The 22,224-nt window shown below is 35.9% G+C and overlaps 1 protein-coding gene across 1 annotated transcript in view; it reads right to left on the bottom strand.

Moving 5' to 3' along the window:
- LRP6 (LDL receptor related protein 6) overlaps nt 1-22,224 on the bottom strand; it is a 160,264-nt gene that overhangs the window by 12,689 nt on the left and 125,351 nt on the right. Inside the window, exons 13-19 of the mRNA XM_045554314.1 lie at nt 19,619-19,821; nt 17,629-17,840; nt 16,499-16,689; nt 13,382-13,591; nt 11,064-11,189; nt 3,311-3,547; nt 2,588-2,698 (exon numbers count right to left, since the gene is read on the bottom strand). Of these exons, the coding sequence (XP_045410270.1) occupies nt 2,588-2,698; nt 3,311-3,547; nt 11,064-11,189; nt 13,382-13,591; nt 16,499-16,689; nt 17,629-17,840; nt 19,619-19,821 (1,290 nt within the window). The remainder of the gene's footprint in view (nt 1-2,587; nt 2,699-3,310; nt 3,548-11,063; nt 11,190-13,381; nt 13,592-16,498; nt 16,690-17,628; nt 17,841-19,618; nt 19,822-22,224) is intronic.

The raw sequence follows: 22,224 nt of genomic DNA, 5'->3' as shown, positions 1-22,224 counted from the left end.
AATTATCATCAATAAACTAAAGAGCACCAGATTTGTCTCCTGAGCCACAGACCCATATAATCAACAACTTCCTGAACAGCTTCAACAGGGTATCCCATGGGTATCTTTAATGTAACATATCTCAAACTGAATTCATCTTTACTATCATCTGTCATTTCTTTTAGACTCCAGGGGTAAAGCAGATCGTGAATGAATGAAGTAGTCTAGTACAGGACAATAAAGAGTGATGGGGCCTGTGGCAAACTGTAAGGTGCATGCCTGCCTACAGGCATTTAAATTAAATTAACAACAAAAACAAATTAACAAAAAACACTGGATCACCCAAATATTACACCTGCAGCCAGGATGTGGTATAGCACTTCAGTTTTTAGTCCCTGCTATATCCTAACTGATGATGCCAATGAGGCAACTGTGGGTCAAATGAAACTTATAAACTATACCTAAGTGGTTGCCAACTCCTCTGTATTCTATTTCTGAAATAACTCTGAAATCTACCCCTTCCTTTCCACGACTGCTACTCTTCCTCTTGATTTAGATCTTCATCATCTTCTGCCTGAACTCCAAAAGCCTCCTTTATAAATTACAGGATAAAAGTCATTAGCAGAAAGAATGATCTAGTAGGTTGCAACCAGCATTTATAAAAATAAAACAGAGAAACAGAATATCACAATGTATTCTACATAATATGGGCAAATACTGCTATGTGACACTTTTGGTTCTTTATGCATGCACCCACATTTTTGTATTCATCTTGATGTGATCAAAAGAAGTTTGAAAGCAACCAATCTAATAAATTTCCCTGCCTATAATCTTATCACCTCCAACTCCTCTGCTTTACAGCTTTTGTATTTGCTTGGCCATGGTAGTCTTATTCTTGTAATTTTCAATTACTTTCCATTGTTAATAGAATATTACCTATGCTTTTTTAGAAGAAGAGCGAAGTCCTCCATGATCTTACCTCTATGTTCTCTCTTGCTGAAACCCCTCAAGAGATAGACTATATTTTGGCAGTCCCATTTACATGCAGTTTTCAAAAGATGTGTTTCATTCCTTTCTGCTTTTGAACAGTTTAGTCCCTCTGCCTGGAATGCAATTTCTTCCCTCATCTGCATAACCAACACTATTCATTGATCAACACCTGCTCTTAAGTACCATTTTTCTAAGGAGCCTTCCTTGATCAACTCCATTTTTGTTCCTAAAAAGATCATACTCTCTCTTTTATACTATTACTTGTATAGATCTCTATTACAGCAATTTTCGTATTACTTATCACAGTTTATTATCAATAGTACCTACCATGAGCCAGGCTATGTGTTTGTCAGGCTAAATGATATATACATTAAATCATTTAACTTTCTTGCAATCACCAGGCTAAGTATCATTATCTTTATTTTAAAGATGAGGAAACTAAGGTTTAACAAGAACAAATAATTTGTTGGCAAGGGAGAGGAACTAGGATTCAAATTATATTCTTACTGCTACCTCAACTATAGAGGACTCTGAGAAATTTGGTGCAGGTAGCATGTATCCTCAGCATATAGCAGTGTCTAATGCTTTGTTGAATAAATGAATAGATTCTAAGTCTTAATTGATTAACCTCACTTGAACTTTTTTATTTTTATTTTTATTTTTTTGAGAAAGGGCTCACTTTATTGCTAGAGTGCAGTGGTGTGATCATAGCTCACTGCAACCTCAAACTCCTGGGTTCAAGCTATCCTCCTGCCTCAGCCTCCTGGGCACCTGGGACTACAGGGGTGTGCTACCCAGTTGATTTTTCTATTTTTTGTAGAGACAGAGTCTTACTATGTTGCTCAGGCTGGTCTTTAATTCCTGGCCTCAACTGATCCTCTCACCTTGGCTTCCCAAAGTGATAGGATTACACGTGTGAGCCATTGCACACAGCCTCCACTTGAACTTTGTAAAAATACCAGCTTAAAGTCATCATTACAGATGAAAGAGTTTTTAAATGAGTCCTACCTAAATTCTATAAAATAAGTTTTGACAGGGTAGACCTCACTTATGCTGAATTCTATTCAGAATTAAGCTTATCAGTTTGGGACACATTATGTTAGGACATTGATCAATAGTTAGGAATCTTGTAGAAACTGTAGGCTATTCAGCCAATGGTCTCAAAGTCTAGGGGTATATGTTGGCCCAAAATACCTTAGGCTACTTTTTAAGAAAGCTCTTAAAATCTTCTAGCCACTGAGAAACTGATAGAAACACTTCAAGAAAACAAAGGCAGATGGTTAAACATGGATTAATGTTCAGAAAGTAAGTTTAGACCACCAATTAATTTCCATGTATCTAAATTATTTGAGAATTTTATAACTTTGGTGTGGCAAAACATTTATTCTTTTCTGGTGCTTTACTAAATATTTCTGTGAAGATTTCCATGCATAAGAAAACTGTTGTGTTTGAGGAATTACTGAAAGCAAAGCACTAAGAAAATTCCTGCCACAAATAATTAGCTTAATATTAATACTTGTTACTTAGTAAGGAAATCTTGATAAATAAACCTCACATATAATGAAAAAAGTATTTTAAAAATTCTCCGAGTAATTTACAAGATCTTAGCGCTACTTACAACAATCTAGTTCATCTGATTTGTCACTGCAATCCACATTATGATCACACTTCTTGTGTTTCCCAATGCACTGACCATTGGCACAGCGGAACTGATCAATCAAACAAAGCACTGGAACAAAATGCAAATAGTTTTCATAAGAAAGTCAAACTCTTGCAGAAGTCAAAAGGTGCTTTCTGCATGTAAATAAAAAACAAATTAGATTTTTAGAAATAATGGAAACATTATTTTTGGGGATTTCCACTGGTAGAGGGAAAAAGAAAACAAGAGTGGATAAAGAAATCTAGTAGGAAATTTCGTATTTTATTCTTCACATTAAATTTTCTCTTTCACTAGTAATTTTGTTGGTTACCCTAAAGAAATCTAGAGAACTTTATGGTTTTTACTGTGTTAAAACTTAGTAAGGGAAAGAGAAGACTATGAAATATTTTATATTATAACAAATAAATCCACTAATTCAGAATTCATTGGATAGAGGCACTATTTCTACATACTGACAGCTTCATCTCCTGTTTTTCAATTTTCAAAGATTATTAATCTGTATAAATCTTATACATGTGAAATGAATCAAAACAACTTGAACATGGTACTATATTCAGACAGGATATGGTCATGTATACTTGAAAACTCCCAATTTACCACTTAGCCAAAACAACATTCTGAATTTTAAACAACTTAATGGAAAAAGGACTGTATGACCAGGCACTGAGGAATTCTGGATACCTTCACAGTTCTTCTCATCTGATTTATCCTGGCAGTTTGCATCTCCATTGCATCGGAGGGCACCATCAATACACTGCCCGCTGGCACACTGGAACTGGGACTCTGAGCATACAGGACAATTGAGTTCGTCACTGTGATCTTCACATTCGGTAAACCCATCGCACCGCCAAGCCACAGGGATACAGTCAATTTCCCCCGTGAAACAAGTAAACTGCTGAGGAGAACATGTTGGGGGTTCTTCACATGAACAAGGGGAAGAAGGATGACAAAAATACAATTATGGTCACAGAGAGGTACAAACACTAACAGCTGAGTGAAGCTCATTTAATAATTAACATATATACAGACTTTATAACAACTACAATTTGTAAACTATCTCATCTAATCAGGGAAGAAATAAAGTTTTTATACTATTTCATTTAGATTCACTAACCTATAAAACTGTAAGGCAGAAGTGTTCTCATACACTATAATTCAAGGAGGATTATAATATTTGCAATCCATTACAATCTCACACATAACCTAGGGATAATTACTATAATCACTAACCTCCAAATATTTTAAAATTACCGTACAACTCACAAGTTTTCTAGTTCTGAGGTTCCAAAAGATGGTTTACAAATCCCAGGGGGTCTCTGAGACCTCATTCAGGAAACCCACTAGGTGAAAACTATTTTTATAATAACATTAAGATGTCATTTGTTTTTTTGCACTATATTTGTACTGATGCTACAGAAGAAATGCTGGGTAAAACCGCTGGCACCTTCGAAGGCTCAAGGCTATGGCAAAAATCCGTACTTGCAGCCACTGTACTCTACGCAGTCACACACTCACAGTTTAAACGTACAGACAAAAAAAGCCAATTTTACTTAAGAACGTTCTTGATGAATCAACAACAAAAAAAATTAATTATATTAAAATCAATCCCTGAGTACATGTCTCTTCAATGTTCCGTTTGATAAGATGGGAAATATGCATAAAGCTCACACTGAAAACCTAAGCATGATGTTTCTAATGGGAAAGCATTTGTTTGATTTGTAAACTCAATTCAAAATGGAACACCATTTTTACCTGAAAGAACAACTGACAGGTAAACTATACAGTAGTTATTTACACTTAGGTATTTGGCTGGAAGTTATTTTTTAAAAATGAACCAAGTGAGTCTCTTACTCCAAGGAAAACAATAGATAGCATTTGTGGCAAATTATAAAACCGGAGTTTTCAATCAGAAATTAGAATTTTGGAAAACTTGTACCCAACACTATAAACAAATTCCTAGTACTTAAAAGGTATTTCTGATGACACTGATGGTGATATTAACAAATGTGATTTTTTTGATATTGCATAATTAAATAGGTTGAAATCTGAAGATCTGGAAATTTCTGAATGGAACCCCAATATTTCCAAATGACTAAGGTGTGAGTTTACAAAATCATGCCTGAGTAAAAGATCTATTCAGAGTACAAAATAGATTAGTACATTTTTAATGTGAGAGACTATGAAAAGTAAACTGATATGGTTTCAAATTCCACATTGCAACTAAACCTACAGGAAACTATCGCTTGTCAAGATGTGATGTAGAATCCAAGATGAATATCCAAGATTATCTGAAAAAGCTATCCCAGTCCTCCACTTTCTAACTATATGTCTACGTGAGGCCTAATTTTCATTTCAACCAAAACTACACATTACAACAGATTGAATATAGAAGTAGAAATGAGAATCCAGTCCAACATTAAGAATATTCACAGAAATGTACAAACAATGCCACTCCTCTCACTAAAATTAGCTTTAGAAAACATAATTTTCTTAACATATTTATGAAAACAAGTAAGGGTTTATTGTTATTTTTAATAAATATTTTTAAAAGCTCTTAATTCTATTAATAGTACATAAATATAACCTATGCAAACAAAATCTCTTTGGGGTCCTCAATAATTTTTTGAAATGTAAAAATACGTAGAGACAAAATCATTTGAGAACTGTTATTCTTTGTTCTGCAAATGGGGAAACCGAGGCTAAGAGCACTAAGTGCCCAAGGTCACAGAGCTTCCTATAAGCAAGGGATGATTTAAAAAACAATTAAAAAGAAAGTACTAGAAGGGAGTCCTTACTTTTAGCACATTGCCTTTACTACTGTATCACAGGCTGACTTCTTTTAAAAACTTATCTGTTAGTAAATTCTCTAGAAAACACAATGTTATTACATGACCATGGATCAAAATACCTTTTATCTTTAAAAGAGAGAATATTGCAGATTACAAGTGAACATTTTACATGGGGAATCTGAGGGATTTATTTTCCAAGAGCTTATTATGTATTCAGCACTGTATCATGTGGAGAATTAAAATAGATGAAATATGATCTATCCTTGAAGAGCTTTGAGTTTGGTTGGGGATAGAGAGTAACTAATAAACATAAAACAAATGATAGTACTTTGAACTGTATGTCATGCAACTGCGGCAACAAGTGCTACAATTCAGAGATGGGAGAACAGTAACAGCTAAAGAAGGTTTCACAGATTATGAGGAGATGAGCTGCACCTTGGAGTAACATTTAGGATGGGCGTGCAAGAAGAGAAATACGTACAAGTAAAGCCACAGAAGCAAAGCAAAACAAAGCAGAACATGCCATAGTGATCCTCAAACTCTAAACAACAAAACAGAAATAAAGTGAGCAAGTTGGAAAGAAAGATAAAACGAAATGGACAGATAAGACAAGCTCAAATGAGATCATATTTTGAAGGTCTGGCAGAGAAATTGAGATTTTGTATTTATCACCACTGTAAAATCATATTAAATCACAAAAAGGCATGTACACAAATGTTTACTGCAGTTTTCTTTCTTTTTTTTTTTTTTTTTAAGATGGAGGTCTCGCTATGTTGCCCAGGCTGGCCTGGCACTCATGGGCTCAAGTGATCCTTCCACCTCAGTCTGCCAAGTAGCTGGGACTACAGGTACGTGCCACCCAGTTCTGGTTTTATTTTTATTTAGTTATTTATTTATTTTTTTGAGACAGGGTCTCGTTCTGTTGCCCAGACTAGAGTGTAGTGGCATCATCATAGCTCACTGCAACTTCAAAGTCCTGGCCTCAAGTGATCTTCCCACCTCAGCCTCCCAAAGTGCTGGGATTCAGGCGTGAGCCACCACGCCCAGTTGGTTTTATTCTTAATAACAAAAAATTGAAAACAATTAGAATGCCCCTCACAGGAGAGTGATAAATTGTAGTATTGTAGTATTAGATAATAAAGTACTACTCGGCTATAAAAAGGAAAATCTATTGATATACTCAAGTGTACCAATGAATCTCAAAAATATATTAAGCAAGAGAACCCAGACGCAATGGAGTACATACATCATGATTTCATTACATAAAGTTAAAAAACAGGCAAAACTAATGTATGGGGATAAGAATCAGAACAGTAGTTACTTCTGGAATGGAACTGACTGGTAAGAGACATGAGGGTACTTTTTCTTTCTTTTTTTTTTTTTAATAGATGTTTAACTCTTTTTTTTTTTTATTTCTGCATATTATGGGGGTACAAAAGTTTAGGTTACATATATTGCCCTGGTTCCCCCCCCCCCCGAATCTGGGCTTCAAGCATGTCCATCCCCTACACAGTATGTATCGCACTCATTATGTACGTATACACCCATCCCCTCTCTCCCTACATCTGCCCGACACCTGATTAATGTTATTACTAAATGTGCTCTTAGGTGATGATCAGTGAAACCAATTTGATGGTGAGTGCATGTGGTGCTTATATTTCCATTCTTGGGATACTTCACTTAGTAGAATGGGTTCCAGCTCTATCCAGGAAAATACAAGAGGTGCTATATCACCATTATTTCTTATAGCTGAGTAGTACTCCATGGTATACATATACCACATTTTATTAATCCACTCATGTACTGATGAACATTTGGGTTGTTTCCACATCTTTCAAATTGTGAATTGTGCTGCTATAAACATTCGGGTGCAGATGTCTTTGTTATAGAATGTCTTTTGTTCTTTTGGGTAGATGCCCAATAATCGGATTGCTGGATCAAATGGTAGGTCTACTTGTATCTGTTTAAGGCATCTCCATATTGTTTCCACAGAGGTTGCACTAGTTTACAGTCCCACCAGCAGTGTATGAGTGTTCCTGTCTCTCCGTATCCAAGCCAACATGTATTGTTTTGGGACTTTTTGATAAAGGCCATTCTCACTGGAGTTAAGTGATATCTCATTGTGGTTTTGATTTGCATTTCCCTGATGATTAGAGATGTTGAGCATTTTTTCATATGTTTGTTAGCCATTCTTATATCTTCTTTTGAAAAATTTCTATTCATGTCCTTTGCCCACTTTTTGATACGGTTGTTCGATTTTTTCTTACTGATTTTCCTGAGTTCTAAATAGATTCTAGTTATCAGTCCTTTATCTGATGTGTAGCATGTGAAAATTTTTTCCCATTCTGTAGGCTGTGTTTACTCTTGTGACAGTTTCTTTGGCTGTGCAGAAACTTTTTAATTTAATCAGGTCCCATTTATTTTTGTTGTTGCTGTAATTGCTTTTGGGGTCTTCTTCATAAATTCTTTGCCTAGGCCAATGTCTATAAGACTTTTTCCCACATTTTCTTCTAAAATTCTAATAGTTTCACACCTTAGGTTTAAGTCTGTTATCCACCGTGATTTGATATTTGTGAGAGGTGAAAGGTGTGGGTCCTGTTTCAGTCTTCTACATGTGGCTATCCAGTTTTCCCAGCACCATTTATTGAATAAGGATTCTTTTCCCCAGTGTGTAGGTTTTTGTCTGCTTTGTCAAAGATTAGATGGCTATATGAGGATGGTTTTATATCTGGATTCTCAGTGCTGTTCCACTGGTCTGTGTCCCTGTTCTTGTGCCAATACCAAGCTGTTTTAATAACCACAGCCTTATAGTATAGTTTGAAGTCTGGTAAATTAATACCTCCCATTTTGTGTTTTTGCCTAAAATTGCTTTTGTTAAATGGGGTCTTCTCTGGTTCCACACAAAGTGTAAAATTATTTTTTCTATATCAGTGAAAAATGATGTTGGTAATTTAATAGGAATTGCATTGAATCTGTAGATCACTCTGGGTAGTATAGACATTTTAACAATATTGATTCTTCCAATCCACAAGCATGGTATGGTTTTCCACCTGTTTACGTGCTCTGCAATTTCCTTCCTCAGTGTTTCATAGTTCTCCCTGTAGAAGTCCTTTACCTCCTTAGTTAAATATATATGACAAACCCATATATGACAAACCCACAGCCAACATCATACTGAAGGGGGAAAAACTGAAAGCATCGCCACTTAGAACTGGAACCAGACAAGGCTGCCCACTGTCTCTACGGCTATTCAACATAGTGCTGGAAGTCAGAGAAAGCAGAATCAATCTCTTCTGTCCAAATAGGGACAGAAGAGATCAAACTCTCACTCTTTGCTGATGATATGATATTATATCTAGAAAACCCCAAGGATTCAACCAAGAGGCTCCTGGAATTGATAAATGAATTCAGTAAAGTCTCAGGATACAAAATCAACACACACAAATCAGAGGCATTCATATATGCCAATAACAGTCAAATTGAGAACCAAATTAAAGACTCAATACCCTTCACAATAGCAACAAAGAAAATAAAGTACCTAGGAATATATTTAACTAAGGAGGTAAAAGAGGGTACTTTTCTTAATGGAAATTTTCTGTTATCTTGATTTGGGTGTTGCTAACACAGTTGTACACGTCTGTCAAAGCTCATTAACTACCCATTTATACATATATTAAAAAAATAAACAAAACATATCTGAACTAAATAATAATCACTAAATGTGCAAACAAAAAAAAAAATCAAAGGCCCTTTAAAAGACATTTTCTAACTGAAAGATTCTCAGTTTTATCTATGTTATCATTACCATAAAGGGGTAATTTTTCTAAAGTAACAGTCTAGCAACCTGATTGGGAAACACATGCTATTTTGGTGTGTGTGGTAAAACATACATAATTTTAAATTTACCAATTCAGCAATTTTAAAGGGTACAGGCTCAATGACATTAAGTACATTCACATTATTGTGCAATTCATGCTAATTTTTTATTTTATTTATTTATTTATTGATTGATTGATTGATTGATTGATTGAGACAGAGTCTCGCTCTGTTGCCCGGGCTAGAATGAGTGCCGTGGCGTCAGCCTAGCTCACAGCAACCTCAGACTCCTGGGCTTAAGCGATCCTACTGCCTCAGCCTCCCGAGTAGCTGGGACTACAGGCATGCGCCACTATGCCCGGCTAATTTTTTCTATATAGATTTTTAGTTGGCCAGATCATTTCTTTCTATTTTTAGTAGAGACGGGGTCTCGCTCTTGCTCAGGCTGGTCTCGAACTCCTGACCTCGAGCAATCCACCCGCCTCGGCCTCCCAGAGTGGTAGGATTACAGGCGTGAGCCACCGTGCCCGGCCATGCTAATTTTTTAAATTCAAGTACCAGAACTTAACTTCTATTGTGCTCATGTCTGATCTCCCTAACCAGATTGCAAGCTCTTTCTCAAAGATCTTCAAATCCCCTATCATCCAAGCAGAGTGTCCATAGTGGCTCATTAATACATACATTAGTTAACTTACTTGTAGTCCTACCCACCTGATCAACAATTTTTATATTTTTGAGAACGTATTCTCTTTCAATCTTTCTTTACAGAAATATATATGTTATGTACTTGTCACCACAATAGAAAATACCATTTTAATAACTTTTGCCCCCACTGGAGCCAGCATTTTGGCAACATTTTTACATCAACTTCATGATCATAACATTTAATAGCTGTATAACTCAATTGTTTTACTTAATAATTTTCCTACCATTAGAAATTAGTTATTAAATTTTTTTGCCAATGTAGATAACAGCATGATGTGTCTTTTTCCTTCAGCTGAAATAACTTAGAATTATTCCCGAGAGAAGGATTTCTGAATTAAGGGTATGAATACTATTACAATGTTTGATACTGCCACACTATGATTTAACAAATGAATGTATCAATTTGTTATGCTCCATGAGTGATCAAACCAATTTCAGTACAACATTATCACTACACTCAGTGATATCTTTTTAAAAATCTTTTTTTGCTAGATAAATAAGGAAAACTATGGGAAACTGTTGGAGGATTTGAACCAAACAATATTCTTTTCACTGGACATACTCCTGATGATTCATAAATTGATAGAATCTAGAATTCAGTGGATGAAGATTGTAGGAGGCAGAATTAATTGATTTTGTTATGCTCTCAGGGTGTAGGGAAGCTACATTATTATTAGGAAATACATTTATTCATGGGCAGAGTTTCACAGGCTGAAAAATGTGGTAATATATTAATACATACAAGGGAAGAGGATACAGCCTTAAAAAAGGAAAGAAATCTTGTCATTTACAACAATACAGATGAATGAACCTAAGGGCATAATGCTAAGTGAAATAAGCAAAGCACAGAAAGACAAATACTGCATGATTTTACTTACATATGAAGTGTAAAAAACTCAAACTCATTGAAACAGAGTAAAATGGTGGTTACCATAGGCTGGGAGATGAAGGGACTGGGTAAAAAAGGGAAAAAAAAGAATAACCCAAAAGACTAGAGTAGTACAGATAAATGGAATACAAGTAACTAATTAAGTTAGGAGACAGAGCAACTTCACTGCCTAGTTATAGAAGACTAGACTAATGTTGGCATCTACGCTTGCATAAGAAAATTACAACATATTTACCTCCACACGATAGCTCATCTTGAAGCAGAACCAGGTGCATGGGGCAAGAACATCTTGTAGTACCATCTCCCTTTACAAGACAAATATGTGAACAGCCACCATTATCCTGAGCACAAGGATGCTGCCCTGCAAAAAAAAAAAAAAGAAAAAAGAAAAAGGGACAACCCTGTCAAAATCAATCATTTATAAATTATGAAGAAAACCAAACAAAAAATCAGCTTGGACTTTATTTCTACACAATGAATCCTCACTCCATCTTCACACAAACTATAAGACAATATTTCTATCTAACCACTGTCTTTATTTATTTTTTATTTTTGTAGAGACAGTGTCTATGTTGCCCAGGCTGTAGCCTCGAACTCCTGGCCTCAAGCAGTACTCCCATCTTGGCCTCCCGTCTCCCAAAGTCCTGGGATTACAAGCGTGAGCCACTGTACCCAGCTGGCCACTGTCTTTATATACAAAATATTTTAAGCAAGGTAATGGCACAATTGTTGTTAATTTTTGTGAAGACAAAAAGTTGATGACTGAAACTACAAAACTACTACAGAGAATGCTGAGACATGAATAGCATTCTATTTAAAACATAAGAATTCTCCTATATTAAAGATTTTAACTTAAATTCTATATTTATAAAAGATGCTTCCACTCAAAAATTATATTTTAATGAAGAATCCACTGAAAATTAAAGACTTATTAGAAGAAAAACCTTAGAGACACATGGAACTGAACCATTCAGAGACAGACAAAATTATTTGGTTGGTCAATTGCAAAAGGTAACTTGCAATATTACAAATGTCTAATTTCTTCATATTTGGGCTAAGTTAAATAAACAAACCATTAGGCAACTTTTAAAAGTCTGTTTTACAAGTTGGGTTTAAAGAAACCATTGCTTTGAATTTCCTATCTAACTTGTGTTAAAAGCAACCTGACACGCGTCATCACAAAATATCAACATCTACTGTAGCCACCATTTAAAATCTGACTCTTCTAAAATAACATTGGTCTTGCTTCAGTTTATGTTAATAAGACTGGGGGATTCTGCTATCTACAAATGGGCATACTGTCTGTCTAAAATAGATATCGTAAATTGTATTAAATGTACAACCTATACAGCAGTGTTTCTCAACTTTTTAATTCCATGACACTTTTGATGGAATCTCATTCCATCAAAAATTTCATTCTCTTTAATGTTATTAGAAATTTTAAAAAATATTTTTCCAAATATAAAGCCATATTTAAATGTGGAGTTACATAAAGATACTCCCCCCTAAAATTCTGAAAACCCCTGTTGCAACTTTCTGTAGTAAAATATTCATATATCAACTGAATAACTTAGGTATTATGTCATTATTACCTTATTTCTATTAAACATTCACCATACATTACATGTCATAACATAAAATGACAACAATTCTAACTTTCTAATTCTCAAATACCTCTAACTTTACTTCTAAGTTCATGAATGGTAGCAACATAACTGAACACAAGAACTGAACAAGGAATGATAGTCTCATTCCTTTATTCTCCTTTCGTGCTTCAATTAGACTTGAAAGCATTGTGCTGAGAAGTTAATGAGTTTCAACAGTTCTCTCCCTAGTACTCCATCTAACATTAGCATTCCTGGTACCATCATGTAAGCCCTATAATAGTGACTGCTATGAGGGTACTTTGATGATAGACATGTATTAACAAGAAACTAGGCCAAGATGATTAGCCATTTTCAAACGTTTTCAATAAAATTATAAAAAAACTACGACTACTTTTCTGATCTGGGAATTAAAAAATTTATCCAAGAGGGGGAAAAAAACAAGCACTTACTGATTAACCACAGTCTTCTCCATGTTTACACACTAATGTTTACTTTGTTTTTCTTAAGAATAGGGTTAATCCATGTAACTATATTCCTCATTATATAAAATATAATTTTTAATTTTGTTCAAACTATGGGGTATAGAGGGAAGAAAAGAAATACATGCTTTATACTACCGCAGTATTCTCAAAGGAACTGAAAGAAATATAGAGAAGGCATGATAGGCGTAGTCATGGTTGTAACCTGGAGAAATTATTTTAAATGAGCAAGACCATGCCTTTCCTCCATTTCTGGTTTATGAGGAGAAGAATATGTTTAATTTGAAAAAGCTCCCAGGTGAGCTTGATACAAGGCTTTAAAAGTATGAAGAGTTCAAAAAAATGGCAAAACTAAAAGTGAATGAAAATCTTGACGATAAAAGAGGTCAAAAAGACAGAAAAGGACATATTAATTTCTTAAAACAAACATAAGTCCTCCAAATTAGCATTACCCCATCAGCACTTACTATATTCCTGAAGGTTCAGCTCCTTCACTGCATGAATGTCACTAAGCTGGGCAATTCGAGCCTGGACTTTGGTTCTACCCTCTTGACCTGTCATGTCAATTTTTTCAATCATTTGCTGCTGCTTATCAATCCAATAGAGCCAGTTTTCAAACACAGTCAGTCCCACAGGCTGCAAGATATTGGAGTCTTCTAATACTATCCGGTTGGCACCTTGAAAAGGAGAAAATTCAACAGAAATGATTCCTGTGGGTCATATTATACTTTCAACTTTCAACTACTTCATGACTACCAATAAGATTCTAAAAGTATGAAAAAGGGAAATATGTTAAGCTCTTTAGCACAAAACTTGAAAGTCATGGTGATATACAGACACCAGAAAATAGATAATAAATAGGCATTCATGTGTAATCAAAAACAAATAAGTGCCCCACACATAGTAAATACTATAGTTCATAGAAATGTAGAAAAGAACTTAGAGCAGTAGTTAAAAATTTTAATTATCAGAGTCCATTTTTCAAATTAAATTTTATGAAAAACCCTAACTCATAGATGAAACACATGAAAATGGCACTTCTCTGGAGGAAGCAGTGGTGGTGAACCCAGAGCTTGTGGGGTACTCCCCCACTTGTGCAGTACACCTGAGGCTTCCATGAAGAACAACTCTACCCTCACTCCACCTGGCTTCTCAAAATACAGTTTAAAAAAACTGATTGAGAATTTACTTGGTGTAAACCTCACCCCAAGGTAAGAATTATTTCCACATCACAGAGTAATGCATACTCTGAAGAGAGAACTTGTTCTATTGTTAGACAGTGAGAAAGTTCTTTCATACAATGGGCTGAAATGTGTCCATGCACCTCTCCCGTTCATGGTTCTCTCTCACTCAAAAAGAAAAAATATACTCATTCCTTCCCTCTTCTCCATAAGAGTCCTTCAAATATTTATGGGAAGTTTTCATGGTTCTGAATTCAATCAAAGAAAGACATTAGCTAATAAATTGGAAATACCAAGGAAAGTTCTAGGAAAGAGGCAAGCATAATGCAAAATTTTAATATTAATAAATGAAGAAAAGTGGGGAGACATTCCAGATGGGAAGGCATTGCCTAAGTCAACATTCAGACCCATGGTAAGTTAAGCACAAGTTTATTTATGTTCCCTCCAAAAACTCTACTAAAATGGTGGTTAAAAAAAAAAAACAGACATAAACCCATAAGGACAAAGAAGGCAAAAGAGTAGACAAGAGCAGAAAAGTGATATGAAATTTGGAAGTTGCAGAACAGATAGATAAGGGATAATAACATAGCAGCCTAGAGCAGCCAACAATGAAACCAATTAACTCAGGAACTGGAAGCACCAGGTATTTTAGAAATGAGCACAGGTAGGAGTTATATGGTTGGGGTTGAAAGGAGAGTATTAATTAAAAATATGTATAAGAAGTTAATGCAACTCCTAGATCTCCTCCCTTACTCTGGCAGAAGACTGAAGATATGCTTTCTAAAGAGAGTGAACCAAACTTTAATACATTAGGCAAAAACAGAATGCCATAAATGGGTCACAGGGGAATTACTTAGAAGTCTATTTTCTAATTAGTGAGACCCTCTCCAACATCCTTCAAGAACACCAGGTAGCCCACTTTTATCCTCATGCAGGAGACTGGAAGATTTCCCTATAGAAAAAACCAGAACAACAAATAAAAACAATAAAAAAAAATCCTGAAGGGCTGGGCAAAGTGGCTCACACATGTAATCCTAGCACTTTCGGAGGCCCAAGGCAGGAGGATCACCTGAGGCCAGGAGTTCAAGACCTGTCTGAGCAACACAGCCAGATCCTGTCTCTACCAAAAAAATTAGAAAAAGTAGCCAGCTGTGGTAGCATGCACCTGTAATCCCAGCTACTCAGGAGGCTGAGGCAGGAGGATTGCTTGAGCCCAGAACTTTCAGGTTACAGTGAACTATGATAACATCACTGCACTCTCACTTGGGCAACAGAGCGAGACCCTGTCTCCAAAACAAACAAACAAAAAAAAACATTAATAAATGTTCAAGTGAGATTACTCAGTAAGACTTAATATCCAAGAGTAAAGAACTCCAGATGTCACCTGGGAGTCCCATTAGAAAACAGCCAGATATCTATAAGAAACTTACTGAGTCATAAGCAACAGCACAAGTCAGCATTTTTAGTGACTCATATTAAATACAGACAGACAACTAAGGATTACCAAATATTTTTTTAAACATTTACCTTTAAATTTGAAGCCCAAGACAAATAGAACAAAAGAACTTAGAAAAAAAGACACAATTAAAAACAGAAGAAAATAAGTTCATAGCAATTTTTAAAAAGTAAAGAATAAGATACATTCAGAGAACAAAAAAAGAGCCCTTGGAAACTAAAAGCATTAAATCCAGAAATTAAAAAACAAAAATTCCGTAAGAGGGTTGGAAGATAAATTTAAGATCTACTTCTAGAAAGTAGAACCAAAAGACAAAGAGATGGATAATAGGTAAGAAAAATACAGTTACAGTCAGGAAGGTCCAGCACCAAAATAAAAGTTCCAGAATGAGAAAATGGAAAATAAATTATCAAAAAAAACCCAAGAAAACATTCTAGAACTCAAGCTGTAAGTTTCCAGATAGAAAACCTAGTTAGTAACCAGCATAAGGAAGGAAGGTAGGAAGGAAGGGAGGGAGGGAGGGAGGGAGGGAGGGACAAAGGTACATTATCAAATCCGAGGACACTGGGGAAAAGGAGAAGCTGTGTGTAAACATTCATGGGAAAAAAACAGCAAAGGAGATCAATCGTAGGCTAGAATTCAGACCAGAGATGATAAGAACATAATCTAGAGCAGAAGAATTAGGAAAGGAGAAGAAACACATTAGAAATATATTATTTACAGGGCCAAGATCAAGAAAACTGGCACGTAATTAGATAACGGTAAGTTATCATGTTGATGGCTGAAGAAAAAGCTCTTCACCAACAAACTTGATGCCAACTACATTTAGTATATAAAACTGTCTAGAAATGTGTATAAAAATCAGACCATTCAAGAAAAATACAGATACTATTAAAGAATGATCTTAAAAACTCAAATCAAAATTAAGAAACACATTTCTTGGGTACCTGAGAGATCACTGCTTTCAATTCTCCGGAGATCCGAATCAGCCCAAAAGAGCTTGCCCAGCCTGCTATCAAGGGCTAAAGCAATTGGTTTACTCAAGCCACTGAAAAAGAGGACCTCCCGTTCTGTTCCATCCAAAGCAGCCCGTTCAATTTTGGGAGACCTTTCCTGAAGATTGGTAAAATACATATATCTAAAGAGAGGGGAGGAAAAAATTAAGTTACTGAAATAAGAAACCATATAAAATAAGAATATTCTTATTGATTAAGACAAATTGAGGTAGAATAATATTTTTAAAACTCATTCTTAAATGGTCTAAAATATTTTTAAGAAAGGTTATGGGATACTTTTACTACTTTCAATAATAGTAACAAAGGTATACAGATAGAAGTTCTTTGGCAGCTTTTATAGATTAATAGAACAGTGTTAGACACACGCATATCTACACTTCTAGAATAACACAATAAATTAAAGATCAGTGACCAGAGAGTCCTGGACTCAAAATTTTTAATCCTTTTCTAATTAACCTATTTAATAACTAAAAATAAGTCATATATGATTCATTTTTTATATTTAACTTGTAGGTTTCATCCCTTTCCTATAATTCTTTTGACGTAAGCTTTTCATTCAAGTACTGAATATTCATTAAATGCAAAGCTCTGTATTAAATGAAAAAAAAAAAAAAACAACATTAGTTCTTGTCATAGAAGAGCCTAAAGTCTAGCAAAAGACTGAAAAACAGTTAAGTATAAGGTAAATTGGAAAGGACTAAGTGTAACTATTAACAGAAAGGCACAGATACAGAGTGCTGAGTATTCAGCAGTAGAGGGAAAAAGTCACATCTGGCTGGGGGTCGGATAGATTAAGAAAAACTTCATGTAGGGCGTGGCAGTTGAAATGGTCCTGGAGGTATGCGTAGGATTTAGAACTAAAGCAATAGTGACCAAGGAAAGAAATTCTAACCAATGAAATCAGAGAAAGCAAAAGAAAGCTATAACAAAATGCAGGGGCAAATGGATGGAGAGAATCCTGAAACACAGGACACTGAAAGGTAAATGAATAATGGGCTGAAAAAGAAGGTTCTAGAAGGTCTCAGATGCCACACTATCTGAACGCAACTTTAGTAACATACCCTTTCTCTGGGTTTACCACAATGGCTCGAGGTCTGTCTTGTTCGCCTTTTAGCACCACTCCAATTGATCTCCCATCTAATCTTGTCACATTTATGACATTGGTAGCCTCACAAGTCCAGTAGATGTAGCGGCTATAAATATCAATGCTGAGGTCATAGGGTTGTATTTCTAGGTTCTGATTTGGAACTGAGCTCACAACCACAGTAAAGCCCTAGGGAAAAGACACACACGGAAAATTAGACTCCAGGGCAGACAGCCCCAAGGCAATCACTCACAGTGCTTACAACTATGTGGTCACACACCTGAGAAGGATCTCTCATGTCTTAGGGAGCATTTCTTACTAACAAATTTTTTTTACAGGTAATGTGCTTCTTTCTTAACATATATCGCAAATACTCCTTGGGTTATTATAACCTGGGACAGAAGAGAGAGCTGAGGCCAGACTAGTTGCTCCAAGAACCTGATAATGCTTTGAGATTCAGAGATGGGAGTGAGAAGGTGGCAACTGTCTCCTGTAACCTGGAGATAACTACGGCTAGAACCACACTCTAGAAATCCCTCTAGAGCAATGGGTCTCAAGTAGAGGCCTCCATCGGCATTTGGTAATATTTGGAGACATTTCTGATTGTCACAACCGTGGAGCATAACTGGCAACTAGTGGGTACACTTGATCTCAGCCAAAAGGCCAAGAAACGATTCTAGTGGGTAGAGGTCAGGGATGCTGCTAAACATTCTACAACGTACAGGGCAGCCCCCCACAACAAACAATTATCCAGCCCAAATATGTCGACGGTGCCAAACTTGAGAAACTCTGTTGCAGACACAATAGCAACTATTCACGGCTATAAATCAAATCTATCAATCATCCCTTTCTCTGATCCTCAAATCCATACACACACTTTTTTTTAAACTTTTTTTTGATAAAGTGAAACAAGAAGAGAGATTTTATCCATTTGTTCCATCTGAATAAGTTACATTTTATTTACTTGGTATCTCTGAAGTAAAATATTCCTTAATGAAGTTACCTAATATATCTGCCATGTCCTTGGCCGTATAGTAACTATAATTTCTACCTAGTAGTTATCAGCCCCGTTAGTCCTGGCCTATATAGTGCATCTGAACTACATATCTATGACTATACCCCCAAATGATCACTCAGCAGCCCTAAATATATTACCTTCTTGCTTTTCATTGTGAGATAAGACAGCGAAAAATAGTAATCTAAGTTCCTTACGTTTTAATACATTCAAAATATAACTTAGTATCACTGCTATAAGGAAGACAACAAATAATTATTTATAGTAATCCCAATCTAACAGATGATTGGCCACAGAAAGAAAGAAGTATGGATAGTATTATGTGAATCCATGACTGGTATGTAAACATTGGTAAGAGTTATTGATAATATCCTGATTTCCACCAAGAAAAAAAAAATCATTAGATCAATGACAACACATCCTAAATGTCTTTAATTTTACCGAGATTGTATTATACGTTTCCTATCCTCTGAATCTTTTAAGTAATAGTTTATTAGTAACATAAATGTTATTTATTGAGTCCCTACTATGTAACAGGTAAGAACTATATGCTTTGCATTCCTTTTAGCTTAAAAAAGTTCATAAGGATCATAGTGAGTGATAGAACCGGGATCAAACCAAGGCCTATTTCAAAGCTTCTAATATTCCATACAAAAGGAATCATAAGGAAAGATTACATAAATGGATGTGGGTGGCAGTGACAAAGTCATCACCAATATAAGAGCGTAAGTTATCCTAATACAATTTTCATCATCAAACAACTATTTACTCAAAGATCACCAGGAGGGAAAAAAGCTACTAGGTCCAGAATTTTAGTTTCATACAGACAAACACTCTCTCTCTCTCTCTCTCTCTCTCTCTCAAGCAGAGTCAAGACTTAAGTGAGACAGAATGGTTGGTTAGTCTAGTCACTAGTCAGAAGAAATGGATTTTAAACTGAGCCCCGAATTACCTGGCTGCCATCCTCTTGTGCCTTTCGGATCATGTTTTGTCTTGAGTCAATCCAATAGAGCTGCTTGTCCAGTGGGTCATAGTCAATGGCCCGGACATTCCGAAGGCTATGGATGGGAAGGATGATGTCAGGGCTTTGTTGTTCATCAATCACCATGCGGTTGATGGCACTCTTTTGACTGAAGAGCAGGAAGGTGGTAGGAGCTCAAAGAAAGAAAAGAGCAAATCTGAAATACAATTACTCTAAGTATTGTATCATTATCCAAAGATTTGGATATCTGTTGTATATATCTCATATAAAACAGACATAAGATTTGAAGAAATAAGGCTATGGGCAGAATTCTTTGGCATGCCCTCAAAAACTCTCTTCAGAGTAACACTAATCGGCGCTCTGGTTACCAAACCAGTTATGAACTTACCCATTGGCATAACCTCCTAGCCTATTTTTCTACAAATTGTCCACAGAGAGAGATACAATAGGAGACTTGATTTCAATGAGGCATTTGATAAAGATTTACAAAATTCTCCTTGTCTACCACGTGAATAACCCCACTTCATGAAATGGGAAAATGTAACAGAGACTTTTCCCTTTCCCTGGGACTAGGCCTCTGATTACTATGTAGTCATCTTTAATACAGGACAACATCTAGAAAAGAATGGCATTTGAGAGTGCTACCAACAACTTCACAGTCTAGTAACATTTTAAAAACCCTCATTAAAAATATATATACATTCCATAATTATATTCTATTTTCTTGGTGCTCTATTTTCTTCATCACCTAAATCATTAAACTTTGTCCTTGTCAGGAATATAAAACATAAATAGCAAAACCAGGACTCCTTGCTTTATTTCTTCCTATGCCCCATTCTTCACAGCTCCATTATTTAAGGTCCCTCAGATTACTTTACACTTACACTCAAATGTATACTGGCTTAAATCCCAAGGGAACCCACTGGTACTCACAAAGAATCTTGGTATTCACAACACTGCAATTCTGCTTCATTTAAGTTCTTCATTGGTCAAAAGCCCACACTCAGGCTTGGAAGATTTAGAAAGTATCCCAGTGATCTTACAGGACATCTCTATTATCTGGAGTCTATCACACATTGATTTAGCAACTTTTAGCAATTTTAGTAGAGCTTATGCCTTAAATAGTAAGAACACATTTCACACAGAACAGCTAAAAAGTCTCCCACCATCTTTTTTTTTTTTTTTTGGAAAGAATTTTTTGGCAGTACTTAGTAATTTTCTTAGTAAATCAAGGGAAAAGGGCTCCAAATTTAAGTTTCCACCAAAATAAGCACCACTTGTACTAAGACACACAGTGAGACTTAGAAAAAAGATCCCCCAGAGTTTTAGTTCCCAATTTTCCTGCCTAGGAAGCAATTAAACAAATATATATTTGGCTCCCAGTATATTTTGCTGGGTACTCTTTTTTCCCAAGTCAAGTTTTAACCTTCAATAAGATTTCACAATTAGGTGTGGACCTTGTTCTTCTATTAAATAGAAATGTGGATTAAGATAAAGCCAAATGTGGCTCCAAATAAATATTTGTTCCAAAGAGTCTACTCAAAGACATTTAAAATTACAATTAATTGGCTCCATATTTCTAAAAGGAAGCTGATGTTCTGACTTATTTACAAGTCCGTCAGTGCTTAAAGTGACACTGAATATGCCACTTTAAAAGCCTAAATCTATCCTATCCAACTTATGTAAACTCTAACCACCATGCCCACTTTTCTTACAGAATAGTGCTTTAAAAACTGTCCCATCAGGTTGTCTGAGTCTTGCATTCCCACAATGAAGGCAGCAACACGAAGAAGTTGGAGCATGAGGTATTAAGCAGAAGGGAGTTTTTCAGCTCTCTTTCAAAAGGCACAAGTGTTCACCGGTAGCTTAAAGGAAGGCATTGCTCTTGGGTAAGAACAGAATAAATGACAAGGCCCAGCCCACCATGTATGACTATGCCATTTGTGCACTGTGCCAAGGGTAGTGAGTAGGAACTGAAATCCAGCCCACACTTCATTAGCTACGCCATGCACCTGTGAGGCTAAATCTGCCCAGAGGGAACATGTTTCCCAATTTACACAAAGGTACCACAGAGGCCACTTCAGTACTAAACAAAAGATTACACAACTTGGCTTTCCGTTTCCTCTCTTTATTCACTCTGGTCCAGCAACACCAGCCTCCTAGCTGTTCCTCTAACATGTCAGACATGTTTCCCCCAAGGCCTCTTCATTTACTGCCCCCTTTTGCTTGACAGGTCTTCCCCTAGATATCCACATAGCTCATTTCCTCGCCTCTTTCAGTTCTTAACATAAATGTCACTTTTTCAGTAAAAAATTCCTTGTATCACCCTATTTAACTCTGCGATCCCTGCTACCATCACCCTTTCTTACTCTTAATATTTCTCCACAATACTTATCACCACCTAACCCTTGATACAGTTTATTTAGTCCATTACCTTTCCTACTAGAGTGTGAGCCCTATGAAGGCAGGGATTTATGTCTATTTCATTCATTGCTATATTTTCCACTGGCTGAAATAATTCCCAGTATGTAGTAGGTGTTCAGTAAATACTCAGTGAGAGAATAAATGAAGAAACA

This window comes from Lemur catta, chromosome 6 (genome assembly GCF_020740605.2).
Source record: "Lemur catta isolate mLemCat1 chromosome 6, mLemCat1.pri, whole genome shotgun sequence".
Taxonomy (NCBI): Eukaryota; Metazoa; Chordata; class Mammalia; order Primates; family Lemuridae; genus Lemur; species Lemur catta.
This window is presented reverse-complemented; position numbering and strand designations above follow the sequence as displayed.